Source organism: Pipistrellus kuhlii, unplaced genomic scaffold, assembly GCF_014108245.1.
Source record: "Pipistrellus kuhlii isolate mPipKuh1 unplaced genomic scaffold, mPipKuh1.p scaffold_m20_p_2, whole genome shotgun sequence".
NCBI classification, from domain to species: Eukaryota; Metazoa; Chordata; class Mammalia; order Chiroptera; family Vespertilionidae; genus Pipistrellus; species Pipistrellus kuhlii.
Genome location: NW_023425515.1, coordinates 51554626 through 51574123, shown reverse-complemented (window position 1 = coordinate 51574123; position 19498 = coordinate 51554626). Strand labels below are relative to the sequence as shown.

The 19498-nt window shown below is 38.7% G+C and overlaps 2 protein-coding genes across 4 annotated transcripts in view; one reads left to right on the top strand and one right to left on the bottom strand.

Moving 5' to 3' along the window:
- Positions 1 to 19498, bottom strand: part of KPNA1 (karyopherin subunit alpha 1) — a 72535-nt gene that overhangs the window by 7801 nt on the left and 45236 nt on the right. For all 3 annotated transcript variants that reach the window (XM_036447622.2, XM_036447623.2, XM_036447624.2), the window contains 6 exons: positions 15311 to 15442; positions 14254 to 14342; positions 13858 to 13957; positions 13109 to 13272; positions 11326 to 11404; positions 4043 to 4168 (listed from right to left, as the gene is read on the bottom strand). In XM_036447622.2, coding sequence (XP_036303515.1) covers positions 4043 to 4168; positions 11326 to 11404; positions 13109 to 13272; positions 13858 to 13957; positions 14254 to 14342; positions 15311 to 15442 — 690 coding nt within the window. The remainder of the gene's footprint in view (positions 1 to 4042; positions 4169 to 11325; positions 11405 to 13108; positions 13273 to 13857; positions 13958 to 14253; positions 14343 to 15310; positions 15443 to 19498) is intronic.
- LOC118724394 (60S ribosomal protein L39-like) lies at positions 7481 to 7764 on the top strand. The gene has a single exon (XM_036447628.1). It carries the CDS (start codon positions 7481 to 7483, stop codon positions 7634 to 7636), a length of 156 nt encoding a protein of 51 aa, XP_036303521.1. The 3' UTR covers positions 7637 to 7764.

Here is a 19498-nt window from a genome sequence, read left to right as displayed (position 1 = left end):
ATGTCTAACTACTATGGTGTACATGTGAAACTAATATAAAATATTAAATGTCAACTGCAATTAACAAAAATTTATAAGTGTAGCCGGGACCAGTTTGGCTCAATGGATAGAGCGTCGGCTTGGGGACTAAAGGGTCCTGGGTTCGATTCCAGTCAAGGGCATGTACCTTGGTTGCAGGCATACACCCAGTAGGGAGTGTGCAAGAGGCAGCTGATCGATGACTCTCTCTCATTGATGTTTCTAACTCTCTATTCTCTCTCCCTTCCTCTTTGTACAAAATCAATTATATATAAATTACTTCTTTAAAAAATAAAAATAAATTTTTTTTATAAGTGTTAATAATATGCCCTGGCTGCTATAGCTCAGTTAGAAGAGCATCATCCCGTGCACCAAAAAGTATCGAGTTCGATTCCCAGAAAGGGCATATGCCTGAATTTTTGGGCTCAAACTGCAGTAGGAGGCATGCCTGAGGCAGCCAATTGATATTTCTCTTTCTCTCTTCCTTCCTCCCTCTCTAAAATCAATAAAATATTGTTTTTTTAAAGTGTTCATGATACTAATTATAACTTTTAAAAATATATATATTTTTTTGATTTTCCACAGAGAGGAAGAGAGAGGGATAGAAAGTCAGAAATATTGATCAGAGAGGATCATCAATCAGCTGCCTCTTGCACACCCCCTACTGGGGATGTGCCCGCAACCAAGGTACATGCCCTTGACCGGAATCGAACCTTTCAGTCGGCAGGCCTATGCTCTATCCACTGAGCCAAACCGGTTTCAGCATAATTATAACTTTTCAGATGGTTTCACTAATAACATCCCTCCACCTTTTAAAAATAAATAGGAAGGAGTTACGTACTCATTATCCGTAACCTTTTGGCCATACTTGATATCAATAGCACCCTCTCTGGAGTCTGTGACCTTGTAATTTACTTTTACCTACCGGTATGAGTTTTCTCTTTTATTTTATTATCCTGTCGTGGTCCACCCACAATAAAGTTCAATTCTTTGTTCCTCTGCTATTCTCATTTCTCTCATAGCATCCACCTGACATGTGTGTTGTAACTCTCTTCTCACAGGAGCCCCAACCCAGAATGGCCAACAGCTTACATTAGATCTACTAATCGCCTCAAACACATCATCTGGCCTCTATACCAGGTTTCCTTTCAAATCTGTCAAATTCACAAAGGCTCTCTGTGTATTGATTCTAAATTCAATCATTCACTACATGTTTTACATTTTAATTTAAATGCTCTGGGTCCACCCTTTCCTTTCCTTTAGCACTGCCACCATCCTGTTCCAAGCCACCACCTCAATCCAGATTACCAGAATAGCCTTTAGCTGACCAGAGTACTTTTACTCAATCCCTCTACTCTACTAATATTAAAGTAGTGTTCTTCAAATTATTTTCTTCATGTTTCTCCTTAGCTCAAGTACTAAAATTGGTTCATATCATTTCCTACATAAAAAAACGTGAATGCTACATAATAGTCTGGTGCACAGCAAGCAATCAACTGCAGTTGAAATCACCTTGTATGTAAGCGATGAACTGCAAAAGCTACCAATGTCAGTCCCTGACAGCATTCTGTGAGGGGAGGATTAACCCATGCTTTCCTGGACGAGAATTTTTTCTATTACGCCAATGAGAGAAGCAAAGTTTAGCAGAAAGACACTTAATCTTCGTTCTGTCATTTACTCAAAATGCCCTGAAGCAAACCATTTTATTTCTCTGAGTCTCAGTTTCATCTATAAACAAGAATGCTGGATTAGACGACCTCTGATTCCACTCAGCTCAAAATCTCATAAATTGTTGTTCCAGCCTTTCTCATGGCCTACTTAGACCACTGCTTATCTTCCACTTCGGTTATTCTCCCACTGATAAATATATATATATATATATTATCCCTAATATGCAAATAGACCAAATGGAAGAACAACCGAACCACCAGTTGCTATGATGTAAGCTGACCACCAGGGTTTGTGCGCAGAACATGGTGGGTGTCAGCCGCAGGATGGTGGAGCAGGTGAGTGGGGACACCAGACCAAGGTGGGGTGCAGGTCTCTGTCATCGGAGCGAGCCTCTGGAGGTTACTGAAAATTCTGTTACCATGCACCATGGTCCCACCTGGTGCTTCACTTGCTGCTGGTGCTAGTCCCACTCACACCTGCTACCGGCACTGGAGCTGCCGCACGGCACCAGCCCTGATCGCTCGGCGCCATCAGTGGGTGCCAGCGGCAGCTGCTGGCCCCAAATGTCCCTAAGGCTTCTCCACCTCCCCCTGCTCCTGAGGGGCGATCAGGGCAGCAGCTACCACTCACACCCACTGCTGGTGCCGGCCCCAATCGCTCTGAGCCGCCAGCACGTGCAAGTGGCAGCAGCAAGAGCAGGGCTACCAGCAGACAGGGGACTGGCGGCCACAGTGGGAGGGCCAAGACCCATCCCTGTGCCCACCGCAGCATTATGGTCACGGTTCCTTTCAAGGTGCACTGGGCCCCTAGTATAAGAATAAAAGAAAAGCATAGATAACCAGCTAGAGAAAAATGAGTCCCCAAAGGTTCATGAGAAATTAAAGCAATCTAATACGTGAGTCCAATAGAAAAATAAGTATTTTACTTGGCAAGAGTAAAGCTAACCTGTTCGGCATAAAGTCCAAAAAAACTGCAAGAAAACAAGACACTATTACACTATCTTGGAATATCATCAAATATTAAAGGCAAAGGGAAATACCAAGACCCAAGTATAAGTTCAAAAGACTATCTTCTTTAAAATAGGGTTGTTGTTTTTTTTTTAAATAAAATGTAGACTGACAAAATAAGAGAACAATGTTGGCAGTAAGTAGTCTCCAAGGCAATAATGAAAATATCCTACCTAATAAAAGAGTAATATGCAAATTCACCATCACTCTGCTACACCCACAAGCCACGCCCACCAGCCAATCAGAGCAAGTATGCAAATAAATCCAACCAAGATAGCTACAGCCACAGAGAGCAGGAGGAAGGCTTGGGTTTCTCTGGCAATGTAAGAAGACAAGCTTTCCATCTGCCCTTGCCAACCTAAGCCTCCATTCAAGGCTACAAAGTTTCAATTATAGAAGGTAAACAAATCCAAACAGAAAGGGCAGCAGCCACGGAGCTGGAAAGAGTGGGAGGCTATGTTTGCCCCCCCCCCCTCCCCCGGAATGGAAGAAGCAAAGCTTTCCGCACACCCTGGCTGGCTCAGGCCTCCACTTAAGGCTACAAAGTTTCAATGACAGAAGATACACAAACAGGAGGCTTGGCTCTGCTCCAGTCTACAAAGTTTCAATTGTAGAATGTAAATAAATTCCAGATACCAGGGCCTCTGTGTGGGTTGCCAGGGGGTGTGGCCAGCCTGCAAACCACCATAGGCTCCTTGTTCAAGCTGCCCCACACCCAAAGGGAACCCCCACCCAGATCCGGGACACCCTTCAGGGCAAACCAGCCAGCCCCCACCCATGCACCAGGCCTCTATACTATCTAATAAAAGAGTAATGTGCAGATTGACCATCACTCCAACACACAAGATGGCTGCCCCCATGTGGACACAAGATGGCCACCACAAGATGACAAGCAGGGGAGGGCAGTTGGGAGGGACCAGGCCTGCAAGGGAGAGCAGTTGGAGGCGATCAACCTTGCAGGGGAGGGCAGTTAGTGGTGACCAGGCCGGCAGAGAAGGGAAGTTGGGGGCAAACAGGCTGGCAGGGGAGCAGTTAGACATCAATCAAGCTGGCATGGGAGTGGTTAGAGGATGATCAGGCTGGCAGGCAGAAGCGGTTAGGGGTAATCAGGAAGGCAGGCAGGTGAGCAGTGGGAGCCAGCAGTCCTGCATTGAGAGGGATGTCCGACTGCCTGTTTATCAGGCCTAAATGGGCAGTCGGACATCCCTTGAGGGGTCTCAAATTGGAGACCTGTGCACGAATTTCGTGCATCAGGCCTCTTGGTATATTTTAATAACTGACACAAAAAAAATTGTACTTATCCATAAAAATATGAAGAAAAAAAAAAAAAGATGCTATGAAATTACCTGGATCTGGGCCCTGTTTCCTGCTGTGATATTTGATATTGTCCAACATGCTTCCTTTTTGATAGATTCCTTTGGGCTACTCAACAAATGCAATAAACTCTGCAGAGCGGAGCAATTCAAAATTACCTAAAACGAGAAGTTTGAAAATTTTACTTAGTGATGCAAACAAATGTAAGTAAATCTTTACAAAAACTTTATTTTAGGAAAAAGGCAAAGAAATAACTTAATGTCCCCCCCTTAAAATTTTAGAAACAAATAACTTCATATCTTACCTACTAATAGGCAAACGTAAATTGATTGTACCTTCACTACACCTATAGCTAATCAGAGTGACTATGCAAATTAACCGCCAAAAATATGGCAGTTAATTTGCATACATATTTGTATGCAAATTATTTGCAGGGCCTGTGTCTCAGGAACATCCTGGCACCCAGGTCAATGTGAAGTAGGCCTGGGCAGGAGCGGACCCCCTGCGGTTGGCCGCAGGGAGCTGGGGGTCTGCTCCTGCTGCTAGAGGCTTTAGGCCTGGGCAGGGCCCAACCCTCCACTGGTGTGAACTATAGAGGAAACACCTTTTCTGACTGCACAATGGCTAAGCTTCCTGTATGCCACTGGTAATATTCTTAGTAACTTGGGTAATAAGAATCCAAAAAGGTGATCTAGGGTTTTTCCACTACACTCTGGAGAAAAAAACGAAGGTCCACTGCTGGAGGGCTAAGAAATGTCATATCCTGCCCTAGCCAGTTTGACTCAGTGGATAATGCCTCGGCCTGCAGACAGCAGGGTCTGGGTTCAATTCTGATCAAGGGCTTGTACCTAGGATGCAGGCTTCTCTCTGGCCGGGGCCCAGATCAGGGTTCATGCAGGAGACAACCAAACAAAGTATTCCTCTCACTTTGATGTTGCTCTCTGTCTTTCCCTTTCTCTTCCACATTCTCTAAAAGTCAGTGGAAACATATTCTCAGGTGAGAATAAAAGAAAAAAAAAAGAGAGAGAAAGAAATGTATATCCTATGAAAGACACATCTTGAAAATGCCTTAAGAAAATTGTCATTTTTTTCTTGGTGAAGGGACTGGAGTCCGTATTGATGAAACCACCTTAGTGACTGTGGTGATTGGCAGTGGCTGCAGCAGTGGGGTGATGGGGGCTGGTGCCTTCCCCTGATCAGCCCAGTTGCCTCCCACCAGCCTCCCACAAAGGGAAGCCAGGTTGCAGCTTAGGCTTGCTCCCTGGGGAGCTCCCAGTATGTAAGAGGGGGCAGGTTGGGCTGAAGGACTCCCCACCTCCAGTGCACAAATTTTGTGTACTGGGTCTCTAGTATGTAAAAAAGTATTCACTGCTAGTAATAATTAGTTTCTATGATTATCAAAGCAGTTTCATTGTACACATTCTCAACTACTAAAACCATACTTAGTAAGACATAATAATGTCTTATTTACTTTCCTATCCTTACAGCACATTAAAATGCCTTTGAATGGGTACATATCAAATGGCCAAAAATTAAGAAGTGGTCTCAGAATTTTAAGTCCTCTGATAACCCTCTAACTGGTAGTCAATGAACCAATACATACTTAATGAAGCATTATAAGATACTAAGATAAAAAGAATATCTCTTTAGCTACCAAACAGCTTACAAAGGTGAGGGAGATAAAAAATAAAGAAGAGCTACTCTACCAAAATTAAAATCATAAAGTTGTCATGATTAAAATTATTAATAGGTGGCTGGCTCAAGAATCAACCACCAAACAACAGAATAGATAACAAGTACAAAAGCAAATGCAGATATTTATAAAGAATCAAGTATATAATAAAATTAATCCTTTCCTCCTACAATAATTGGTAGTCTTATTTAATAGTTGGTACTAGAATAAAGGAGAGTTGAAAACATTTTTTTAAAAATCCGCTCTTAACCCTAGTTATAAAAATAAACTTTGCAGTTGGTTTAATGAATAAATATAAAAGAAAAATCATAAAACAGAAGAAAATATCAGTAAGTAGCTGGTTTTGGGATAGTGAAGGACTTTTTAAGCATAAAAACAATGAAAAAATGGGAAAATCAACAGATAAGAGGGTTGCTAACTTTAATATGTAATGGTGAAAAACTAAAATTTTAATAAAAAATCATCTCACAAGTAATGAAAGAAATGCAAATTAAACGGAAGTCTTTTTTTTTGGGGGGGGGGGCAGTTAAATTAATGTAGCTCAAACAAAAAAAAACAAAAACAAAAAAAACACACCACCAAACTTTAAACAAATATTCTAAATAATAGTATAAAAGGTGTCACAAAGTAACTTTACAAATACCAAAACATGTGGTCTGGAAAATAAACATATCAGAAGTTAAACATAATACTTGGGGAAGAGTTGTCAGGAAAATACTTTATAGGAAGGATGGGTAAGATTTCAAAAGCAAAGAAGAGAAAGGAATCTCCAACATTTACAGGAAACTCATACAACTTAACAAAGGAAGATAAACAACCCAATCAAAAAATGGGCAACGAACCTAAATACACACTTTTCTAAAGAGGACATAAGGAAGCCAAGAGACATATGAAAACATGCTCAAAATCACTAATCATCTGAGAGATGCAAATCAAAACGACAATGTGGTACCATCTCACACCTGTCAGAATAGTTATTAACAAATCAACAAACGACAAGTGCTGGCGAGGATATGGAGAAAAAAGGAACCCTCGTACACTGCTGGTGACAATGCAGACTGGTGCAGCCACTGTGGAGTTTTCTCAAAAAACTAAAAATGGAACTCCCATTTGACCCAGTGATCCCACTTTTGGGAATATATCCCAAGAAACTAGAAACACCAGTCAGAAAGGATATATGCACCCCTATGTTCATAGCAGCACAATTCACCATACCTAAGACTTGGAAACAGCCTAAGTGCTCATCAGCAGATGAGTGAATTAGAAGACTGTGTACATCTACACAATGGAATACTATGTTGCGGTAAAAAAGTTCTTACCATTCACAACAGCATGGGTGGAACTGGAAAGCGTTATGCTAAATGAAATAAGATAAATTTTACATTCCCAGTCAGAGAAAGATAAATATCACATGATCTCACTCATTTATGGAATATAATGAACAATAAACTGATGAACAAAAACTAATTCAGAGACAGAAACATATTATAGATCAGAACATCAAACCTCAAAGGGAAGGTATGGGAGGGTGGAGGCTAGGGGGAGAGATCAATCAAAGGACATGTATGCATGCATATAAGCTTAACCAATGGACAAAGATAACAGGGAAGTGATGGTATGAGTGGGAGGGGGAGTTGAGGGAATAATGGGAGAATAAAGACACATATGTAATTCCTAACTCAATAAAGAAAGAGAAAGGATCCCTAAGGTAGGTTGAAAATGAGAAAACGAGCTATTTCTCCACCATCAAGGTGCATACGTTAGCTTCTTCTTCACCATGTCTTCTGACAAGACTTTCAGGATCAAGAAGTTCCTGGCCACAGAACAAAAGCAGAACCAGCCCATTCCTCAATGGATTCGGATAAAAACTGGTAATAAAATCAGGTACAACTCGAAGAGGAGACATTGGAGAAGAACCAAACTGGGTCTATGAGGAATCACACAAGAGATGACTCTCATATTTATGCTGTATCCAGGTTGCCTACATCTTTAAATGATTGAAAAGATCGATACTGTCTGGACAGTTGGGGCATTTTAATTGGAAAATTAATGGACTCATGATTCTGCTCTACTCACTTTTTTTTTTTCTGCAGTAGTAGGTTGGTTCAATAATAAATGTGAGACCTTTCAAATCAGAGAAAATGCACGTTGACCCAAGAACCAGGCCAGTTTCGATTCTCAGTCAGGGTTGCAGGCTTGATCCCCCAGTAAGGGGTATAAAGGAGGCAGCCAATTAATGATTCCCATCATTGATGTTTCTAACTCCCTCTCCCTTCCTCTCTCTGAAATCAATAAAAACATATTAAAAAATATTTAAGAAAATGAGAAAATGCTGAGATTGGCTACCCCAAGTACCAAAGTAAGAAATTAGACCAAAATTAACATTTAGCCAGAAAAAGAAAACGGAGACTAAAATCTTAAAGTGCAAATTCCTTAAAGTCTTTCCAAGTTCTTTATCTCATAGGCATAAAATAAGCTTTTTTCTTTACTCCAAGCCCGCAACCAACTCGGGCATGTGCCATGACTGGGAATTGAACTGTGACCTCCAGTTTCATAGGTCAACACTCAACCACTGAGCCATGCCGGCTGGGCTTTTTTTTTTTTTTTTTTTTTTAAGTTTCCCTGTAGTTTATTTTATTTTTTAAAAAATGTATCTTTATTGTTTTCAGAAAGGAAGGAAAAGAGATAGAAACATCAATGATGAGAGAAAGTCACTGACTGGCTGCCTCCTGCATGTCCCCTACTGGGGATTGAGCCCGCAACCCAGGCATGTGCCCTTGACTGGAATCAAACCTGGGACATTTCAGTCTGCAGGCTGATGCTCTATCCACCGAGCCAAAACAGCTAGGGTGAAGCTTATTTCTTTTTATAATATAATTTCTTTTCTTTTTTTTTTTAAATATATTTTATTGATTTTACACAGAGATGAATTGAGAGGGACAGAGAGTCAGAAACGTCGATGAGAGAGAAACATCGACCAGCCGCCCCTTGCACACCCTCCACTGGGGATGTGCCCGCAACCAAGGCACATGCCCTTGACCGGAATCGAACCCGGGACCTTTCAATCCGCAGGCTGACGCTCTATCCACTGAGCCAAACCAGTCCCGGTGTGAAGCTTATTTTTAAGAGGAAAATAAATAATGTGAACAAAGTTATTTTAAGAAAGGTTAAGCTGTTATTAGAATAAATTGAGGGGGATAATGCTTGGGGAAGTAGGAAGTTAAATCAGGTGGGTACAACAACAACCTTTGTGTGAGAGAAAAAAAACAAGAACCAAAATAAGATGATAAGACATGGATCAGGCAACATTTAACATAAGACATGGATCAGGCAACATTAACATAAGACATAACAGTAAGAATCAACAAGACCTGGTAACTTATAAGGTGTGAGAGATATGGAGACTTCAAATATGACTGTAAAGTTTCAAGTGTGGATGAAGAGTTGTATCTTTAATTGCAATGGAAAAAATCAAGAGTTGGAACATGCTTTGTGGGGGAAGAACATAAACTGTACAAGACAAATGTGAGACATGCAAGCAGAAATATCTAACAGGCTACTAGATAAATGGGACTGAAACTTAAGAGAAAGTCAGAATTGATGTATAGATTCAGAACTTCATTCAATAAATATTTTAGTTCAGTCAATTTGCATATTATTCTTTTATTAGATAGGATTAGATAGGATAGAAGTCTGATGCATAGGTGGAGGCTGGCTGGTTTGCCCTGAAGGGTGTCCCAGATCAGGGTGGGGGTTCCCTTGGGGTATGGGGTTTGGGGTTTGGGGCAGCCCAGGGGCCTGTGGGTGGTTTGCAGGCCGGCTATACCCCCGTCGACCCAAGAAGAGGCCCTGGTATCTGGGATTTATTTATCTTCTATAATTGAAACTTTATAGCCTTGAGCGCAGGCCACGGCAGGCCAGGAAGTTTAGCTTCCTCCATCGCCAGGGAAACCCAAGCCTCCTGCTCACTCCGTGGCTGTAGTCATTTTTGTTGGGATTTATTTATCTTCTATAATTAAAACTTTGTAACTTTGAGTGGAGGCAGGGCAGGCCAGGGCAGGTGGAAAGCTTGGTTTCCTCCATTGCTGGGAAAATCCAAGCCTCCTGTTTGCTGCAGCTCTGTGGCTGTACCATCTTGCTTGGGTTAATTTGCATACCTGCTCCTGATTGGCTGCTGGGCGTGGCTTGTTGGGATAGCAGAGGTATGGTTGATTTGCATATTACTCTTTTATTAGATAGAATAACTTGGAGAGATTTCTATATCAATGATTAAGAATCTCTTCCTTCTGTTGCATAGTATTCCATTATATAGTTAACAAATTTTATTTTTATTTATTTTTAAATGTTTTTTATTATTAATTTTAGAGAGAGAGTAATGGATAGCGGGTATTTGTCAGAATTGGTTGATGAGAGAAGAAACATAGATTGGCTGCCTCCTGTATGCCTCCCACAAGGAATCTAGCCAGCAACCTGGGCATGTGCCCTTAATAGGAATTGAACTGGAGATCTCCTGGTTCATGGCTTGATGTTCAACTACAGGGCAACTCCAGCCCTGCGATACAGCTGCCAGATTTTATATGATCTTAAACATCATCCAAGGACAATATAGAGGGCCATAAAAAGAGATGTGATCAGATTTGTGTAACATGCGAATGGTACAAGAAATGTCTGAACTAAGCACTACAAGAGATGAGTAGAGATGGAATAATAGTTAGAGACTGATGATAGTATGGAAGAAGAATCAAACTGATGTCCAGGTTTTTGCCTCAGGTAACTGTCGGTCCCATTTACTGAAAACAGGAACATAAATAAGCAGAGGCCCAAATATATAAGAGAAAACAATAAGTACCATAGTGGATAGAATAAATTTAAAGAACATATGAGAGTTTGAAGACAGAACAAACTCTATCTACCTTAATTTTAGAGATCAGAAAAGTACAAAAGACATTAAATGTCTGTTGAAAGTAAGTGGTGGTTAAGAAAAAGCAAGGTAAGGCTAAAACCTAATTCTCAAAGTGATGGATGAATTTGTAAAAAGATCAGTGAATAAGGCTGAAGGATTATCTCCTGGAGAATTCCCACAAAAAGTAAGAAACAGAAAAAGGAGCTCACTAAAGGGAAATAATAAATAAGTTAGGAGACCTAAAATACTTCAACACCACAACAGCCTAAAAAGATAATTTAAAGAGGACAGCAATGTGCCAATGTACCTAAGAGACCAAGAAGGAAAATGGCTAGGCCAATCCACTGTGAGTAATGATCTGGATACAGAAGTTGAATGGAGTGACATTAGGAGCTAGAAGGGAAGAATCCTCCTCACACAGGAGACTTACTGACCATATGCAAAAAGGAGAAAACTATCAGAAATGATGAGATAAAGATGACAGAGAAAGAGAAAAGATGCTAATGAAGGCTTCAAATGCTCACTAGAACCTTTTCAAATAGGAGTAGTAGGAAAGAAACCTGCTCAACCAAAGATTAAGTTAAATCATAGGGGGACCCAAAATTTCTATAAGTACCACATCAGAAAGGTTGTAAAAGTAGTTAACCAATTTTTTTTGTTTGTTTTACTTGCCTAATTTTTATTTTTGAAGGAAAAAAACAGTTGTCACATATTCATACCTGTGTCTGAATATCATCCCCTGTGACAATGTTTCCCACGGCCCGCAAAGCAGGAGAAACCACTTTGTAATCATTATGCCTGCAACCATAAAAAGAAACGTTATTTCTAAAAATTCTATCCTTAAATTTATTTTCCATAGAGCTAAAACACAAACTAAATAACATGTGATAGAAAGGTACTGATGGTGGTTATTAAGGGAACCCTATCATGATGACAGAATGTTTGCTATCCCCTAGAGCACATGTGTCAAACACAAGGCCCGCGGGCCAAATCCGTCCCGCCAGGCCTTGCAATGTGGCCCGCACCACGCTGTCATCACTGCACTCCGCTGCTTTTCCATCACAATGACAGTTTATGACTGTTCAGTAAACCATTCGGCCCGCGATTTAGGCTGGATTTTAGATTTTGGCCCCTTCTCTGATTGAGTTCGACACCCCTACCCTAGAGGATCCAACTCTTGGTTTATTTAGTATTTTTGGATAAAAAACTACAAATCTTTCCTAATAATATTTCTTGGTATTCCATCATTGGGATTCGAAGTTTTCCCTCTGATTGTTTGTCATAGTCTTTATTTGGTCTCTAAACTACTCCTGACATACTCTTTCACATAACCCTTTATATATTTGAAGACAAATATTAAATCTTTACTTCAGGCTAAGTTAATGTCTTTTAATTTTCCTTCAAAATCCTATTTTTTTCCTCCCTTTTTAATAAGATTGATCACTCTTCTCAAAACTGTGACAGTTTCTTCACATTTAAGATTGGATGATTAAAAAGAAATGGTTACGATACATATGTAATCTAGAGACTAAAGAGTACAAAAGATTACTTCCCTGATTTTAAATGCTGTACTTCTGACCCCTGGAGCATCAGATTGTTTTTAATTCACAATAGCATTATGCTTCTGATCTGCACGCACTCTGCAACAAGCTATAATCCCAGAGTTTGTCATTGTGTATATTACACTTATCTAATTCATTTCACGAGGCATGTTTGACGCAGTGTCTCCTTGCATCGACTTTGTACTTACTTGAATTAAATTTCAAGCGGCTTATAATTGTATATCATTTCCCCGTTATCTTACCACTCTAACTTTTTTTCTTTAGTATTATCTAAAAACTAGAGGCCCAGTGCACGGAATTCGTGCAAGATTAGGCCTTCACAGCCACAGCTGCCTTGATCCTCCCTCACAGCAGGGGGACGAGGGGCGGGTGGGGAAAAGGGACTGCCTAGATCCCTCCCTCAAAGCCTCACAGATGCCTTTATCCCACGGATGCAGCCCTGGCTTCCTCCCAGAAGGATGTACGGTCTAATTAGCATATAATGTTTTTATTATTATAGATTGTTATAGATTTGAATAATACAGTCTTTATGTTGTCAGTAAATCTTCCACTCCATCAGTCAAAGGCATCACAAAGAGATATAGCAAATTAAAATTCAAAGGATGACATCAATCTAGAATAAGTTCTAAAGCAGACAGAAAGGTAAGGAATGACTATTGTTAGTGGCAATATGCCTTTCACCATCCAGTAAATATGAGCTGAAATTACATACATTAGTTTATCAAGTGTTCCTGAAGGAATGCTAACAGAAGAAAAGTGAGAAGTTCTTTATAAGTCTCAAAACAAACAAACAAACAAACAAACAGACTTGAGATCAATATAAACAATTACAAAAGACAGAAGCCCAAAGCACAAGAAGCCAATATAATGAATATTTGAGTTCAGCAATTGTTATTGGGACAAAAAAAAAAGCAGGCACACTTTCTTCAAGATAACTTACATCAGCAACTCCACAAGTCTTCTACACACCCCTGCATCAATGACTGCTTGAATTTTATCATTAGGTCCATCAGATAGATATGAGAGGGCCCAGCAGGCATCAGCCAGTACATCAGTGTCGCTGACAAATAGCAACCAGGAAAGCACATTCAGACAGGGGGAAACCTGTAAAGGGAAGATGGTATAATTATGAAATTCATAGAATAAAAGCAAGTGAGGTGAGAAACTCCAAAAAGCAACCAGACACACACTTGCCGACTTCTGGAGTGATTAGTAGTACTTCTAGAGATGGAGTAGCAAGTGGTCAAGTGGCATGTCCATCTTTGGGAAAGCTGTAGGTGGCCTTGTAGTTTACTTAATGAGGCAGAGAGAGCCCAAGGAAAATAATTTCAGAGAGCAAAGTTTAATATAGACCAATTTTGAGAGAATCCTTATCAAAACACACTCATTGCAGATCAAAGAGGTAAAGGAACTTCCATAAGTGTTAAGCTAGGAAATTCTGTATTTTAGATACTTTGTTATAAACAAAAAAGGCTAGGTTTACAGATTAATTCAGAGCTTTTTCAGGCAGTGAAAATTTATCCAAAAACAAAACAAAACAAAAACAAACAAAAACAAACCATTTCTCTAGAAAAAAGTTTTGATAAAACTTGTTAGAATTTTATTACTTTTTTCCTCTCATATTAATATTGGTTGCTCACTTTTTTAATTGTAATTTTTCTGCCAATTTCCTACAAGTATAATCCTTACCTTTGCAAATTCTGGAGGTGGACTTTTCCCTCTACAGAGATTAGACAAAGCCCACACAGCATTCCGGGTCATAGTCAGGCGGTTTTGCTTTGAAAATAACCTACAAGTATGATGACACAATGGTAAACAATATAATGAACATTAATTCTGTGATGGCATAATATAAATACTAACCCATTTTCTCCAAAGCAATAGCTTAATTCTAACCAAACCATTCAGAATTTTGGGGCTGGAATTTCTTCAGATGCCTGAAGAAATTATCTGAATAAGTCATTAAGAAAATGTCTAAAACAACAATAAAAATAACAGAAAAATCCAAAATGATTTTCAAAGATGTATTAGCTTTCTGAAGAATATCCCATATTTTTATTACTTAAAAAGGAAAAAGAAACTTACTGCAAAAGAGGGGGAAGAATGTTGCAGTCTAAAACATAGTCCCTGCACATGGTACTATCTCCAGCAATGTTGCCAAGAGCCCAGACTGCCTGTGAAAAATCATTCATTAATGAAAGTTGGTATATTTTTATTCTCTTATAATTCTTTTTAAAGAAGTTAACAAATCACAATAACTCTACAAAATTACACTGTAGTTAATCAACATATTATACATGGACATCACTAACATCCCTAAGCTCACTCATCAAGAAGTCAGATAGTTGTAGGATTGGGGAAAGAAGATCAATAATAATATAAAGTTTACACGCAAGGTAGTAAACTTCATAAAGAGGGGAAACAGTTCTTAAACGTATTCTTTACCTTCGGGAACCCACCCCTAAGTAACATTCCACACAGCTCTTGGTATAGAGCAGGGATGCCTATGGCTTACTCAGCTGGTTAAAAATGTATTTTAAGCTTGCTTGCAAAAGAAAACAGTAAACCAAAATTTAAGAACAATAAAAAAACACAAAACTTTTGGACAGGTGATGGATATATCAACTTTCTTGATTATCATAATGGTTTCATGGGTACATATATGTCAAAACTTATTAATTTATATATATATATACAGTTTATTATAAGTCAATTATACATCAATAAAGCTGCAGAAGAAAATTATTACCATTTAGCTTTTTGTATTTGTGAATTTTGATAAAGTTGGCAGTAATAAAAAAAATTCATGTTTCTTAAGTCTTTTGTGCACAAAAATGGCAAAGATCTGTTATTTCAATCAACACTAGATTTCTATAAAAAAAAGCTCAATTAGTAATCTAAAAAGTATATCTATATCTATAGGGCTTAAAGAAATTCAGGATTGGAAGGAAAAGTGGTTTTGTTTCTAGAAGAAATTCTACCTATATTTGCTATAAAATTTTTACTTTGGTAAATTTAGATTTCTAGAATGTTCCCTGTAATGAACCATAGAATATCATGGCCAAATGGTAAAATTGAGGCCCTAAATGTAAGAAAATTGTATTCTTTCACCTGCTTCTTTTTATCTGTTTCATTTTTTTACCTGCTCCTGGACATCTTCAAACTCTGAGCTGAGCAACTCTATGAAGATAGGCACAGCTCCTGCCTGAATTACAATCCGGGTCTGATGAGAATTTCCTGAAGCAATATTTGTCAATACCCAAGCTGATTCAAACTATAAAGATAAAAATAATTTCATTATATTATTAAGATTTTAACAGCATGTTTAATTATAACAATTAGGTTTTCTGTACATGAAGAAAAAAATCTGAGATGATTTGTATATATAACCTATCAGGTAAATGCTATATTAATTTTAAAAAGAATTCCCAGAAGAAATACCTCAGCACCCAGAGGACTATTTGGGAGTCTAAAATTTCAGATCAAAGCAGAGCTGACAAGAGACCATAAAAAAAAATGAGGGAGTGCTTCATATGCTAACATAGAATAATCTCCCAAATTATGAATTTTTTAAAAAAATGAAAAACAGCATACATTAATATATCATAATATATTTTCTAAAAGGGTTAAGAGGGAATGTATACATTAATTTACTTATTGTACAGAGTATCTCTGGAAGGAGTCACCAGTAACTGCAAATACTTGTTACCTATGCAGAGACATCAGGGTGATTAGGGAACAAAGATGGGAAGAAAAAACAGGTAGAATGAAAAAGGCAAAAGATGTTTTAAATCAGCGGTCGCTAACCTTTTAGACCTCATTGACCACCAGTGGTCCACAGGCCACCAGTTGGCAACCGCTGCTCCAAAGGTTTCCTTAAACCAGCAGTCGCCAACCTTTTGGACCTCACAGACTACCAGTGATCTACGAACCACCGGTTGGCAACCGCTGCTTTAAATAGTAAGTAGGGCAAAATAAGTTAACAGACATATAATTGATAGAAATGGGAACTTCAGAGCATAGGAGCTTCCAATAAATGAGAAGGCTCCACACCAAGGCACAGAGGTAAAATTAAAAAGAACAATCTTAGCCTTAGCCGTTTTGCTCAGGGGATAGAGTGCCAACCTATGGATTGAAGGGTCCTGGGTTCAGTTCCGGTCAAGGGCACATACCCAGGTTGTGGGCTTGATCCCTCGTAGGGGGCATGCAGGAGGCAGCCAACCAATGATTCTCTCTCATCACTGACATTTCTCTCTCTCTCTCTCTCCTCCTTTCCTCTCTGAAATAAAAAAATAAAAAATAAAAAAAAACATTCTTAAAGGTTAATAAACTGGTAAACAAAGATTCTGAAGAAAATTGTGGTCAATGAAAATTACTGCATATTACTAATCTTACCCCTTCTATAGTAACTTGACCTGAGCCTATTATAAATCTAGGAATTAACTATTAAAATCCAAAAAATGAATTCTTACAATTCTATTATAGTTGAGTTCTTAGTTTTTTATTCCTTCTTCTGTTTTGTCTTTTAATCATCCTTTAACAAAGATCATATGCAGAAAAAGATTCAATGGTATGCCCTAGCCCAGTGGTCGGCAAACTCATTAATCAACAAAGCCAAATATCAACAGTACAATGACTGAAATTTCTTTCTTTCTTTTTTTTTCTTTTTTTTAAGAGTCAAGTCCAGCTCAAGAGACTATGTGCACTTGTTTTTATTTAAAAAAAATTTTTTTAATATATATTTTATTGATTTTGTACAGAGAGGAAGGGAGAGAGTTAGAAACATCAATGAGAGAGAGTCATCAATCAGCTGCCTCTTGCACACCCCCCACTGGGGATATGCCCGCAACCAAGGTACATGCTCTTGACCGGAATCGAACCCAGGACCCTTCAGTCCCCAAGCCAACGCTCTATCCATTGAGGCAAACCGGTTTCGGCTGGAATTTCTTTTGAGAGCCAAATTTTTAAACTTAAACTTCTTCTGACACCACTTCTTCAAAATAGACAGGCCCAAGCTGTGGTATTTTGTGGAAGAGCCACATCAAGGGGCCAAAGAGCTGAATATGGCTCGTGAGCCACAGTTTGCCGACCACGGCCCTAGATGATTTAACTCAGTGGATAGAGCATTGGCCTGTGGACTAAAGGGTCCTTGGTTTGATTCCCATCAAGGGCACATGCCTAGATTTGTGAGGCATGCAGGAGGTAGCGGATCAATGATTCTCTCTCATCAATGACATTTCACTCTCTCTCCCTCTCCCTTCTTCTCTGAAATCAATAAAAAATATATTTTGAAAAAGGAGCTATGACTATTCTAAGCTTTGAGGTAGACTGAAAGGCAGTTGTCATTAAAAAAACAACAACACACATCAATCATAAGGGGTGAGAAGATGGAAGAAATCTGATTAGCACAGTTTAAAGCCACATATGAATGATAGCAAATTCATAGCAGAAGATGTTTAAAGAGGATGTTCAAAGAAACCTATAAATGTGACATGCACAAGTGAGATAAAGTGGCTTGGTAGCTATAGTGGACACTGATATTACAAGAGCAATCAGTACCAGAATAGGAGCATCCTTTCAAACCCTGAATCATCACAAAACCCATCAGCCTAGCCAGTCAGGTAGCTCAGTTGGCTGAGTGTCATCTTATACACCAAAAAGATTGCAGTTCAATTCCTGCTCCGGGCACATAAGGAAGGCAACAGATTGATGTTTCTCTGATACATCGATGTTTCTCTTCTCTCTCTAAAAAATAAATAAAAATATTCTTGGACTCAGCTGGTATGGCTCATTGGTTGAGCATCAACCTATGAACCAGGAGTTCTCTGTTCAGTTCCCAGTCAGTGCACATGCCCAGATTGCAGGCTTGATCCCCAGCGTGAGGTTTGCAGGAGGCAGCTGACCAATGACTCTCTCTCATCATTGATGTTTTTATCTCTCTTTCCCTTTTCCTTCATCTCTGAAACCAGTAACAATACATATATCTTTTTAAATCCTCAGGTGAGGATTAAGAAAACCAAACACATCAAATAACCCCCTATAATTAAATCACTACTGAAACCAATGCTCAAACCCATTTCAATCTGTCTAAATTGAAACTTTACATTTATATAACATACTCTCAGATGTTTCTCACAGCAACCCAGAGAAGTCTGGCACTTCTCTAGTTTATGAATAAGGAAACTATTAAAAAAGATCCAACAATCTAATGATTGTTACACAGCCAAAGAGAACTATACTTTAGTCTCCTATTCTACTACACTTATAGCCAGCCTCTCTGGCTTCCTCTTTCAGTTTTATCTCTGAAGTACACCTGTAACACTGACAAGATTATTTCAACTGTAGTTTTGGTATCTAGGGTCAGAAATGTCAAATATATCAGATTATTTACTGGATATTAAACTGAAAACACAGTTCACCTAAAATGTAGTTTCTTTTGCTTACTAGGGAAACTAATTACTAAAACTGACATGTATAATGTGAATATAAAGCAAACTTTCCTACTAAAAGGCAGGCTTAAAGCTCAACAAAGAGTTGTCATTTATGTAGAGATCACACACACAAAAAAAATTTGAAAACTGTGAGGCAAAGCAATCTGTAAATAATGAGTAAGATCAGCATATAAAGCAATTAATATCTAAGTGAAAAGAATGTGGTGTTGATTTTATTGCAAAAGAAGTGGTAACAATAATCTGAGTATATAAAGAATATATTAAAGAGTATCAATGAGACGAAATTAGAATAATAATTGCTGCCAGAGTCCAAACTGCTATTTGTCTGATGACCAAAAGTCTCACAGAAAATGAGAGAGAATTCCAGATGCTATTTACATGAATAAATTAAAGAAGCAAAATAAAAAGAGTGGCAATGATTAGGAAAACATGGATTAAGTGAAAAATAGCCTAAACATGAATGGATGAAAATTAGAAATTAGGACATCTCAGCAAAAGAAGAATGTACCAGAGTCATGTTTATTACTAGGAACATAATGATGACAACTTCTGAGCACAAAGATCCAAGGTCTCCCTTGGTAAGAATGAAAATCTGAAATCAGTTCTGCCATTACTAGGCCAAAAAAAGACAAATAACTAATAACCAGAAAGCCACTAAAACTTAATCATACTCATGCATTAATAAAGCATTAAAACATACAAACATACACACCACACCGGGTGCTAATTAAGCTATTTGTGCAATTTGCTATATCCATGTATTAAGTATGTTATAAACTTTTATTTTTCACTGGATTCAGCACTTTTTAGGTTAATGTTTTGGCGCTGGGTCCCTGATTAGAATTTAACATGAAAGATAGTTGTAAAATGGGATAGCC